General features: G+C 38.7%; 1 protein-coding gene across 4 annotated transcripts in view; it reads left to right on the top strand.

The window, feature by feature from the left end:
* PTP4A2 (protein tyrosine phosphatase 4A2) overlaps positions 1–11,270 on the top strand; it is a 29,406-nt gene extending 18,136 nt beyond the window's left edge. For 3 of the 4 annotated variants that reach the window (XM_065525802.1, XM_065525824.1, XM_065525812.1), the window contains 4 exons: positions 1,301–1,393; positions 5,434–5,564; positions 7,462–7,536; positions 8,803–11,270. In XM_065525802.1, coding sequence (XP_065381874.1) covers positions 1,301–1,393; positions 5,434–5,564; positions 7,462–7,536; positions 8,803–8,911 — 408 coding nt within the window. In that variant the 3' untranslated portion in view covers positions 8,912–11,270. The remainder of the gene's footprint in view (positions 1–1,300; positions 1,394–5,433; positions 5,565–7,461; positions 7,537–8,802) is intronic. The other variant, XM_065525825.2, reaches the window with a different exon arrangement.
* The last annotated feature ends 207 nt before the right edge of the window (positions 11,271–11,477 follow it).

Below are 11,477 nucleotides of genomic sequence, written 5' to 3' on the forward strand. Positions count from 1 at the left end.
TGTGCCTGCTTATTTATACTTATAATTCCCTGAGCTTCTTAACTTTGTATACACAGTGTACAAGTTGATTCTAGGCCTGGTATGCCCTCACATTGTTCAGTTAGCTTTAAGCCTGGCTGAATTGTGTGGTACTATTTTCAACTTGTGGATTCCTTGGCCATAGACTTCAAAAGTGGCACAGGCCACTGTCCTGCAACTATAAAAAAGATGTTGGTAGCCCCTTGAAGATAGGTAGTCATTGGGTTAGGCATTCACCATAGGGAGAGTTTTAAAGGAGCAAGGCTTCTGGCTATAATTGCATTAGCTGTCTTTTTAATATACCACTTTTTCTCCTGGTTTCAGAATTTTATTTCTTTAAAAAAAGCAGTGTTTATTTCATAAAAATAAAAAGATACAGGTGAGCAAAAAATTTAACAATATTTAATTGTTAATAACTGGCTTCTAGATGTTTTTCTCTGCATATATCTGTGTATATTCATAAATGCACATACAGATAGGATCACACTATATATTTTTAAAAATCTTTCCCCATCTTCCTTGGTATTGTTTTTATAGCTGTCATAGTGTTCACTATATGGATGTGCCATACTTCTTTAATCATTCCCTTATTTTTGGACAATTAGTGGTTTCTAATTTTTCACCATTCCAGTTTGTGGTGAACATGCTGTTACCTAAATCTTTGTATATGTCTTTATTTCTTTTGTATAAACTCCCAGAAGTAGAATTTTTAGGTCGCAGTGTATGTGAACTTTTGTGTAAGTTTTTGTGTTATGCTACCAAATTGCCCTTTAGAAAGGTGAGTCTTACACTCCCACTGAGATTTCATCAGTGTCCATTAAGTGTGTAACAACAGTGAGAACAATTCTGATCTTTGTCTAAAAATGATATCTCATTGTTTCAATTTATAATAGTACATTTCTTTTTTTTTTTTTTTTTTTTTTGAGACGGAGTCTTTCTCTGTCGCCCAGGCTGGAGTGCAGTGGCACGATGTCGGCTCACTGCAACATCTGCCTCCTGGGTTGAAGCGATTGTCCTGCCTCAGCCTCCTGAGTAGCTGGGATTACAGGCCGGTGCCACCACGCCCAGCTGATTTTTGTATTTTTAATAGAGGCCAGGTTTCGCTATTTTGGTCAGGCTTGTCTCGAACTCCTTACCTTGTGATCTGCCTGCCTCAGGCCTCCCAAAGTGCTGAGATTACAGGTGTGAACCACCGTGCCCAGCCTATAATAGTACATTTCTACGTTTTTGGCTGTAGGTTTCAAAAACAAGTTCCATTATAATTTTTTTTTTTTTTTTAAAGGAACTTAAGAAGTATGGAGTGACGACTTTGGTTCGAGTTTGTGATGCTACATATGATAAAGCTCCAGTTGAAAAAGAAGGAATCCACGTTCTAGTGAGTGTGTAGTATTTTAACTTTTTCACGACAAACAAGTTGTATCTTTCAAACATAAATACTTATAAAACTAAGCCAGGTGCACTGGCTTACACCTATAATCCCAATATTGTGGGAAGATCACTTGAACCTAGGAGTTCAAGACCAGCCTGGGCAATGTGGTGAGGTCTCATCTGTACAGATAATTAAAAAACTGGTGGGGCATGTTGGTGCACACCTGTGGTCCCAGCTACTTGGGTTTTTGAGGTGAGGGAATCACTTGAGCCCAGGTGGTTGAGACTGCAGTGAGCTGTGGCCACGCCACCACACTTCAGCCTGGGTGACAGAAGGAAACTCCATCTCAAAAAAAAAAAAAATTTAAAACTTGGTATTAGGTGGGCATGGTGGCACACATCTGTAGTTCCAGCTACTTGGGAGGCTGAGGTGAGAGTATCGCCTGAGCCCAGGAGGTCAAGGTTGTTGTGAGCCTTGATTATGCCACTGCACTCCAGCCTGGATGACAGAGTAAGACCTTGTCTCAAAAATAAAAACAAAAAAACCCTGGCAGTAGTACTTTTGGATTTTTTAAGGTTGTAGTGGAAAATACGTTATTGATAGCAATCTTTCAAATTCCTTTGGATTAACAGATTGGCAGTTTTGTTCATTTGTGCTCTTAAAGCCTAAAATCGTAGTATTTTCAACTAATAAAAAACAAAATTTAGTGCTCCTATTTTAACAAAATGTAAATTTGCAATTTTTATTTTTTAGGAAATTAATGCAATATTTAGCTTTGTTTCTTGGCTACTAATTTGAATATAACAAAAGTAATTTCCATCAGACATTCTTAAGTCCATATGGAACTCTGCCACTTTGCAAGTACAAGATTAGTTACTTAATATTTTGTGGATAACTTGTAGGGGGCAAAAAGGTGGGATAAGAGGATGAGGAGAGGTAGGAGGCATCTTGTTCCAGAGTAATCAACATAGTTTCTGATACTTTTTGTTAGGTTTCTGAGGAGCTTTAGGTGATTAGATTTCTTACCTAGCTCAATTTGAGCACAAAGTGATTGGAGTTATTTTAAATTAAGTTCCTTTTTAGCACCAAAATAGGCTGTTTCCTTATAGCAAATGGGAGCGTCAGATTAGTTAACATTTTATTCTTTCTTCCCTAAGTTGTAGGAGCAGCTTTTAGGAGCATGTAATGAAATGATCTTGTAGTTTTAGGTGTCTTTAGGCTGTTGGTTTGATTGTGGGAAGGTTATGTAGTAGGAAGAGAACTGGAGATTTTATATAGGTAGTTAGGTAAGAAGAAGGTAATAAGGAAGATACTGGTTTAAGGTTATGTTCCTGCTTCTTACTGAGAGGTAGTTCTGTAGTCTTTATTTTATTGGTCAGTGGTTGGGAAGGCAGTTGATGCAGAAAGAATAATGACCTATTGGTAAGGGACTTCTCTCATATCTGATCCATAAAGTTTCCTCATATCCATTTTGGTGAAAACAAAAACTAAATAGCCAAACGTGTTTAAAAAAAAAATGTTTTAGGGCCCTGTGTGGTGGCTCATGCTTGTTCCCAGCACTCTGGGATTCCAAGGTGAGTGGATCACTTGAGCCCAGGAGTTCCAACACTAGTGGGGCAACATGGTGAAACCCTCTCTCTCTGAAAAATACAAAAATTAGCTGGACGTGGGGGCATGCGCCTATAGTCCCAGCACTTGGGAGGCTGAGGTGGGAGGATCACCTGAACCCGGGAGGTCAAGGCTGCAGTGAGCTATGATTGTGCTGCTGTGCTCCAGCTTGGGTGACAGAGACCTTGTCAATCAATCAGTCAATCAATAGTGTGTTTTAATAGTTTGGCATGGTGATAATTTGCTTGCAGTCAGATTTCTAAATGACTTTACTGTCCACTGCTGGAAATCACTGGGAATGAGTATAAATGTGTCAAATGCAGCCCTGTGTTTAAAAAATAGTAATAAAATTTAAACTTCTGAAAATAAGCTGCATACAAGTTTATTTTGCTGCATTATGAATATGTTCTCCAGTGAACAAAAATCAACTTGTTTTGACAGATGGCGTAGTGAGAAAATGACTGGATTGACCATAGTCTGTTTGAGTTAGTAATGTTGGTAAATATCTTTGTGAAATAGAAATGAACTAAAGAACTTGAACTAGTTTGTAGAAGATAATGGTAGGCCTAAGATTTATTCCAGGCCTTTAAATTTAGGTTTTTGTTTTGTTTTAAATAGCTGTGATCTGGGAAATGCAAATCAAAAGCACAATATGATACCGCCTTACTCCTGTAAGAATGGCCATAAAAAAAAAAAAAAAAAATAGATGTTGGCAGGGATGCCATGAAAAGGGAACACTTTTACACTGCTGGTGGGAATGTAAACTAGTACAACCACTGTAGAAAACAGCGTGGAGATTCCTTAAAGAACTAAAAGTAGAACTATCATTTGATCCAGCAATCCCACTACTGGGTATCTACCCAGAGAAAAAGAAGTCATTAAAAAAATAAATAAAAAAACCCAAACAAATAAATAAATAAATAGCTATGATCAGATAAAATGAAAGGTTTAACTTACACTTGAAAAAACAAGGGCATTTAGCTTAGGCTTGGAATTTCCTTTTCCCAGACAGAGATTTTAAGAGTTAATCTACTTTTGCTAGGTGAAGAGGGTTTTGGAACATTTCATGGTAAGAGGATATCCCCAAATAAGGCCTGTCAATCCTTTGAATGCTCTTGCAAACCAGACACACATTGGAATAGACTAATGGGGTTTTTAGCTGTATCAGTTTGAGGGTCAAATGTTTCTAAATGATTAATGATTTTTTAAAAATAGACACTACTTATATGAGTAAGTGAAGCATGTTTTATGTTGTTTCTTAACTAGGTGCATTTTAGGGAGTATTAGAGGAAGTAAGCTCTTGACTAAGGTACTGGTTTTATTGCTATTTACAGTTAAACTCTAGTGCCATTTATAATAACACTGACAGTCTAATTACGGGTCGTAGTTGTCAACTCAAACATGTACTGTTATGGCTAATGGGCTACATGAAGTGTTCTAGTGGTGCCAATAATGAATGCAGAATCAATTTAATGCTCTGTCACTTTTTTCTTTTTCCCCCTCTAGTATCTTAAAGTGTCCTTATGCAATCTCATTAGAATAGCCTTATGTTTTAAAAAAAATTCCTAACTGTTTTTGCATTTCTGTCCTTGAAGCTTAGATGGGAGGAGGGAAGGCTTATAAAATGTCAGCCCCCAGACCCCCTCCTCCACTCCCCTTTTGTGTTGGTTTCTTAGGACCTCTTGCTAAGTAGTGAGGAAGATAAACCCCTGCCTGTACTGTAAATGCTCGTGGGCTTAGTCTTAATTGAAAGATAGCCCCCAAATAGGTGAATACAGAAAGAGAAAGGGATACTTGACAAAATGGTCTCCATTTGCCCAGGACCCTGTCATGCAGCACTGTCCTTGTTCAATGGGGACATATATAATTGCTGCTTGCCTTTTAATAAGCACAAAGATGGTAGTATGTTTCTGTTATGATTTACTAACTATTGGAGATTTCTTATCAGATAACCTTTCTCTAAAGATGTCATAACTTAGTTATCTTCAATTATAATCTTCAGTTATCTGTAGAGATCAATGAAACACCAGTTGATATGCTTTGCCAGAGTGGTCTTTTAAATCATGTTGACAAATGTGCTGTGTTCTCTCTTACTTTGTCTTGTCTTTAATTACAGTTTTGTCTATTATGTCTAATTACTATATTCAGATACCATATTTGGGAGAACACTAGCTCTTATGACTCTGATAGAGATTTCTGTAAGTTTTTGTAAATTTAGATGTGTGTGACACTGCATTGAGAAGGCTAATTTATTTGGCAAACTTTAATTTTAATCCTGGATCATTTTGCAGCAATGATCAGAATTGTGTTAACAATAGGTATATATAGTGCGGTTAGTTCAGTTAGGCCTGCCGTGTGTACTCTGCATAGCTATTTTATATTAGAATGTTAATCTTGGAGAAGATACCAAATTAATGTAAAAAGTGATTTCTTTTCAGGATTGGCCATTTGATGATGGAGCTCCACCCCCTAATCAGATAGTAGATGATTGGTTAAACCTGTTAAAAACCAAATTTCGTGAAGAGCCAGGTTGCTGTGTTGCAGTGCATTGTGTTGCGGGATTGGGAAGGTAAACTCTTACCCTTAGTACCCTTTTTGTCTGAATTCATTACCATGCCTAAGTTAGTTGAAAGTTTCACTTTGGTAGGTATTTGCATATATTATACGAAGTAACATTAAATTACCTGAAAGGAAAGGAAATGAGAAGAAAAACTAGTGTAATGATTTCTCAGAATAGGCTGTTCGTTTCATCTGGTTGTCTGATTCTGATGCCAGCCTGGATTTAGTGGGTGTTTTATTTTTCTCCCTATTTCAAGTAATCAAAAGTTCAGGTCACTGGCCGGGCGCGGTGGCTCACGCCTGTAATCCCAGCACTTTGGGAGGCCGAGGCGGGCGGATCACAAGGTCAGGAGATCGAGACCACGGTGAAACCCCGTCTCTACTAAAAATACAAAAAATTAGCCGGGCGCAGTGGCGGGCGCCTGTAGTCCCAGCTACTCAGGAGGCTGAGGCAGGAGAATGGCGTAAACCCAGGAGGCGGAGCTTGCAGTGAGCCGAGATCGCGCCACTGCACTCCAGCCTGGGCGACAGAGCGAGACTCCGTCTCAAAAAAAAAAAAAAAAAAGTTCAGGTCACTGAAATAGGCAACAAAATTAAAATAATTTTAGAGTTTGATGAATCTATACATGGGTAATTTTGTACTGAGATGAATGGGAAGTTAATAGGTAGAGAACAGATATCTGAACTCTTGAAAGGAGATGTATGGGCAAGAATTGACTTTGATCTTAAAACCTTTTCCCCTGAGCATTGCTTGGAATGGTGTTGCAATGCTGTCATCAACGGCAGATTAAATGCCAATTTAGGATGCACACTTTGACTCAGAACATTAGTGTAGGCTGCCATTGCCTCAAGGTGGTGGTGACTCAGGCTGTTAGTTCTGCTCTGCCCTTTTGTTTGCTATTTTCCTTTTTTGTAGTGTGGTACTGTTCGTTCATAAGGTTAGAAGTTTTAGTCCTTATACTGACCATTGAAGATAATGTTGTAACTTGACTTGACAGTTTTATAACTAGTAGCTATCCTAGTTTTAGGTATTCCAAAATTGGTGCACTGTATTGGGCTTTATAAAAACATCATTTCCTTTGTTAAAATTTTTTAAAAAGATAGAACTTTTCCTAGTCATCAATTCTTGGGCATTTTCCTAGCTCATCAAAAGGATTTACTTGAAAAAGTCTAGCACCTTTTTAGCATTTGATAAGGAAATATTAAAATCAATTGGTAATGAAAATTCTGACACACTGGAGATACGTAATATGTTTGGCCATTTATTTTACTGTGATAATGGCTAAAGACCAATGAAGGATTTTTGATAATATCTAGTGATGAGAAAATTTGATACATAATGTGATGTTTTAAAGAGTGAAGATCTCTTAAGGTTTAGAATTTTGTGCTTTACTAAAAGTAGATAATCAGGCTAGGCACTGTGGTTCACACCTGTAATCCCAGCACTTTGGGAGGTGGAGGCAGGCAGATTGCTTGAGCCTAGGAGTTCAAGAGCAGACTGGGTAACATGGAGAAACCCCATCTCTACTAACTACTAAAAATACAAAAATTAGCTGGGCATGGTGGCGGGCACCTATAGTCCCAGCTACTTGAGGGACTGAGGCCAGAGGATCCACCTGAGTCTTGGGAGGTCGAGGTTGCAGTGAGCCATGATTGTGCCACTGCATTCTGGCCTGGGTGATAGAGCGAGACCCTGTCCGTCTGTCCCCCCCCCCCACCACCAAAAAAAAAAAAATCATAGAATTTATGATGATGAGATATATTTACTATATTAGGCAGATACCAGCTACTTTAGTATACAGGAAAAAGAAAGCTCATGTATTGCATTGGTAATATGCAGTTACAGGTTTTTTAAAATCCTTCATTCCAAGACTTACAAATACTTACATATGGGTTTCTTTCTGCAGGGCACCTGTGCTGGTTGCACTTGCTTTGATTGAATGTGGAATGAAGTACGAAGATGCGGTTCAGTTTATAAGACAGTGAGTATGAAGTTTTGTGTTCAGAAACACAGAAAGCAAGATCATGCATGAGGAAGGAATTATGGAAGCGATATTCATTTATAGTATGAGATAATTTGCTTTTTTTGGCTTAAAGTATTATTTGAAGAAGTAAAAAATTTAGAGCAGGTGATAGAGACTCAGTACAGCTGGTTTCCAGATTTAAAAAGTTTTCTAATTTGGACATTATAGACTGTGTCCAGTATATTGTTTGAGTATCTAGGAATCTCGAAAATGGCCCTTTTAATATATTCCAAATACCTTCCAAATACAATTCTCTATTAGGAGGAGGCAAGAAGAACGTGTAGAGGAACAGTTAATCACCTGGGACTCTTTTTTGTTTTTGAGATGGAGTCTCGCTCTGTTGCTCAGGCTGGAGTGCCGTGGCTCGATCTCGGCTCACTGTAGCCTCTGCCTCCTGGGTTCAAGCGATTCTCCTGCCTCAGCCTCCCAGGTAGCTGGGACTACAGGTGCGCACCACCATGCCCAGCTAATTTTTATATTTTTAGTAGAGACGGGGGTTTCACCATGTTGGCCAGGATGGTCTCAATCTCCTGACTTCATGATCTGCCCACCTCGGCCTCCCAAAGTGCTGGGATTATAGGCATGAGCCATCACGCCTGGCCTCATCTGGGACTCTTAAGTGATCTATTCAGGGACAGAATCAGGATGCAGGATCTTGACATTGATCTGAAATAACGAGTCATGCTATTTTGTTATGCAGAATTCTTTGACAATTTTTGTCTTGCCTTTTCCCTTTCGACCCTTCCTTTAAAAAAAGAAAACGAAAGAAAAGACTATTTGCGACAGAGCATGAAATATATGGTAGCGGCTAGGAAGGTAACATATTTCAAGGAATGCTATCTGTGTATGTCTTGAACCTGTTTCTTCATCTGAATATTATTTTTTAGCATCCTAAATTAAAAACTTGCTACCAACTCTAATCTGAAGAATACATCAATCTAATTGGAAGAATGTAGTCAGATGTTGCTGGATAAACTATTCTGATCTTTATTAAATGGTTAATAGACTATAATGATAGTCAGCAAGAAAAATTCTTCTATTCCTTCTAGGAGGACTTAGAAAGTTCACGTTGCAACTTATCTCTTTAAGAAGTGTTGTAGTATGGGAAATACGCTGGTTTTCAGCTGTGTGGAATTAGAAAGGCCTTCGGATGTAAATAATGCATTTCAGTGAATCAGACAGCCTTTTTTTACATGATAAAGTTTGCCATTCTTGTATTTTCAGAAAAAGAAGGGGAGCGTTCAATTCCAAACAGCTGCTTTACTTGGAGAAATACCGACCTAAGATGCGATTACGCTTCAGAGATACCAATGGGCATTGCTGTGTTCAGTAGAAAGACATGTAAACGAAGGCTTACTTGATTGTGGCATTTAGAGGGAACTCTTGGTACCTGGAAATGTGAATCTGGAATCTTACCTGTGTCATCAAAGTAGTGATGGATTCAGTACTCCTCAACCACTCTCCTAATGATTGGAACAAAAGCAAACAAAAAAGAAATCTCTCTATAAAATGAATAAAATGTTTAAGAAAAGAGAAAGAGAAAAGGAATTAATTCAGTGAAGGATGATTTTGCTCCTAGTTTTGGAGTTTGAATTTCTGCCAGGATTGAATTATTTTGAAGTCTCCTGTCTTTTTAAACTTTTTCAAAATAGGTCTCTAAGGAAAACCAGCAGAACATTAGCCTGTGCAGAACCATCTTTTTGGGGAGCACACTCTTCCATTATGCTTGGCACTAGATCTCCCTGTGGTGGGATTTTTTTCCCTTTTTTTGTGGGGGAGGGGTGGTGGTATATTTTTCCCCTCTTTTTTCCTTTCTCTCCTACACCTCCCTTTTCCCCCTGATCCAAGTTGTAGATGGAATAGAAGCCCTTGTTGCTGTAGATGTGCGTGCAGTCTGGCAGCCTTAAGCCCACCTGGGCACTTTTAGATAAAAAAAAAAAAACACCAAAAAAAAAAAAAAAAAACAGTGACACATATATATATTATATGATCCAGGTGGTTTTTAGTCTTTACTGATGAAAGGGTGTTCATGTTAGTTTCTTTTTCTCAAAACCCTATCTAATACTAGGCAAAGTAGCCAAGAGCCTTTTGTTTTGTTTTTATTTTGATAAATTAGTGGGGAAATTAAGTCGGCATTTTAAGAGGAGTCTCTTCTCAACTTAGCTGAGTCAAATTCTTCTCTTCCCTAACCAGTGAAACTAAGTGGATATCCCAGAAACTTGTCTTCTAAAAGGGAGGACTCCAGGCCATCAATAAAGATGTCCAGGGAGTGAGCGTACTTTCTACACCCTGTAGAATTGTGGGCTGTAGCGTTACTCTGATTTTCTGTCTAGTATCAGAGAATGCTGGTAGCTTAAAATTTTTATTTTAGGACTTGTACTCTGAATTTTCAGGAACCATCAAAGGAGTAGCAGCAAATTCACATATTTTCGACTTGAGAAATGCTTGTGGTGTGTGTTTTCCAAACTGCCCCCTATGTGTAAAGTTCAGTTTAACCACTGATTGCCTTGTTATTACTAGGTTCTTTTGAGATTTAAAAAAAAAAAAAAAAAAAATCCCTGGTTTAAAACCAACAATGATGCCTAGTGAGCATGTGTCCACAGGCCATAACAGGGTAGAAGAGAGACATCGCACAACCCAGTGAGTAGCGAAGGGACTGTGTTGCTTGTGAAGCGGTGTAGTACCATTTTTGCAGATTGTTTGCTGGGTTTAGCGTACTGATCTAGAAAAGCTGTTTTTCTGCTCCTTTGTGGAAGGCAGTTACGATCAGGCTGCATGGACAAAGCAGGTAGAGGGGCACCATCAGGGGCTCTTGCACTATTTTCTCCTCTAAATATTACATACTCAGTAGTGCCCTGCTTCTAAGGCTCTGAATACAGGCTTAAAGTCATCTTGTCCTGCTGGAATTTGCTGTGCAGAGCCATAAGCCTCCCATTTTGTTAGTGTCAGCTAGGCCAGTAGGAACAGACCGGGACCTTGTCTCACACTGATGATACCTCAAATGTTGGCCGGCTATGTGAACTGCCTATTTCCTATTGCTGGAGTTTTGATTTTTAACTAAATGCAAATCTGTAGATTCTCTCCTCTCCCATCCCAGAAAACAAAACAAAATAATGCTTTTTGAAATTGTTTATAGGACTTTAAAACATAATAGTATATCCAAAATTCTTTATTTCAGAACACAACAATAGATTCCATTAATATAGACTCAAGATCAAAACAGCATACCTGCTAAGATAGATGGTGTTGACTCCACTGGGTTTTGATCAATACAATAACAAACCTTTTCCCTTTGACACACTCTGAATTTTGTTGTTTGCCGGGAGGGCGTGTGTGTGTGTGTGTGTGTGTGTGTGTGTGCGCGCGTGCGTGCGCGCGCAGTGTCCATCAGTATCAGTGCCTGCCTGAGTTAGGAAAATTACATTCCTGGTTCTGTATTGAGGAGAAGGATGTATAAAGCAACATGAAACATTAGCCCTCATTTTGTTTTAAAGACTAATGTTAATTGTTCTTAAAACTGGATTTTTTTTTTCATTAAAATTAAAGCAATTTTTTTCTTTTGGATTTAATGAAGTATTGCTAGCTGAAGCCAGTTTGACATAGAGATGTCAGATTGATTTGAAAGGTGTGCAGCCTGATTTAAAACCAAACCCTGAACCCTTTTAAAGAACAATAAAACGTATTTTACACGCTCTTTGTGCATTTTTTCCCTCCATCCTCATGAGTTTATGTCTGTGCTTATAAAGCAGAGTTTAGGCTGGGCGCAGTGGCTCATGCCTATAATCCCAGTACTTGGGGAGGCCAAGGCAGGCGGATCACTTGAGCCCAGGGGTTCAAGACCAGCCTGGGTAACGTGGTGAGTCCATCTCTACAAAAAGTTTTTAATAATTAGCTGGGCA

The sequence above is a fragment of the Macaca fascicularis genome, chromosome 1 (genome assembly GCF_037993035.2).
Source record: "Macaca fascicularis isolate 582-1 chromosome 1, T2T-MFA8v1.1".
NCBI classification, from domain to species: Eukaryota; Metazoa; Chordata; class Mammalia; order Primates; family Cercopithecidae; genus Macaca; species Macaca fascicularis.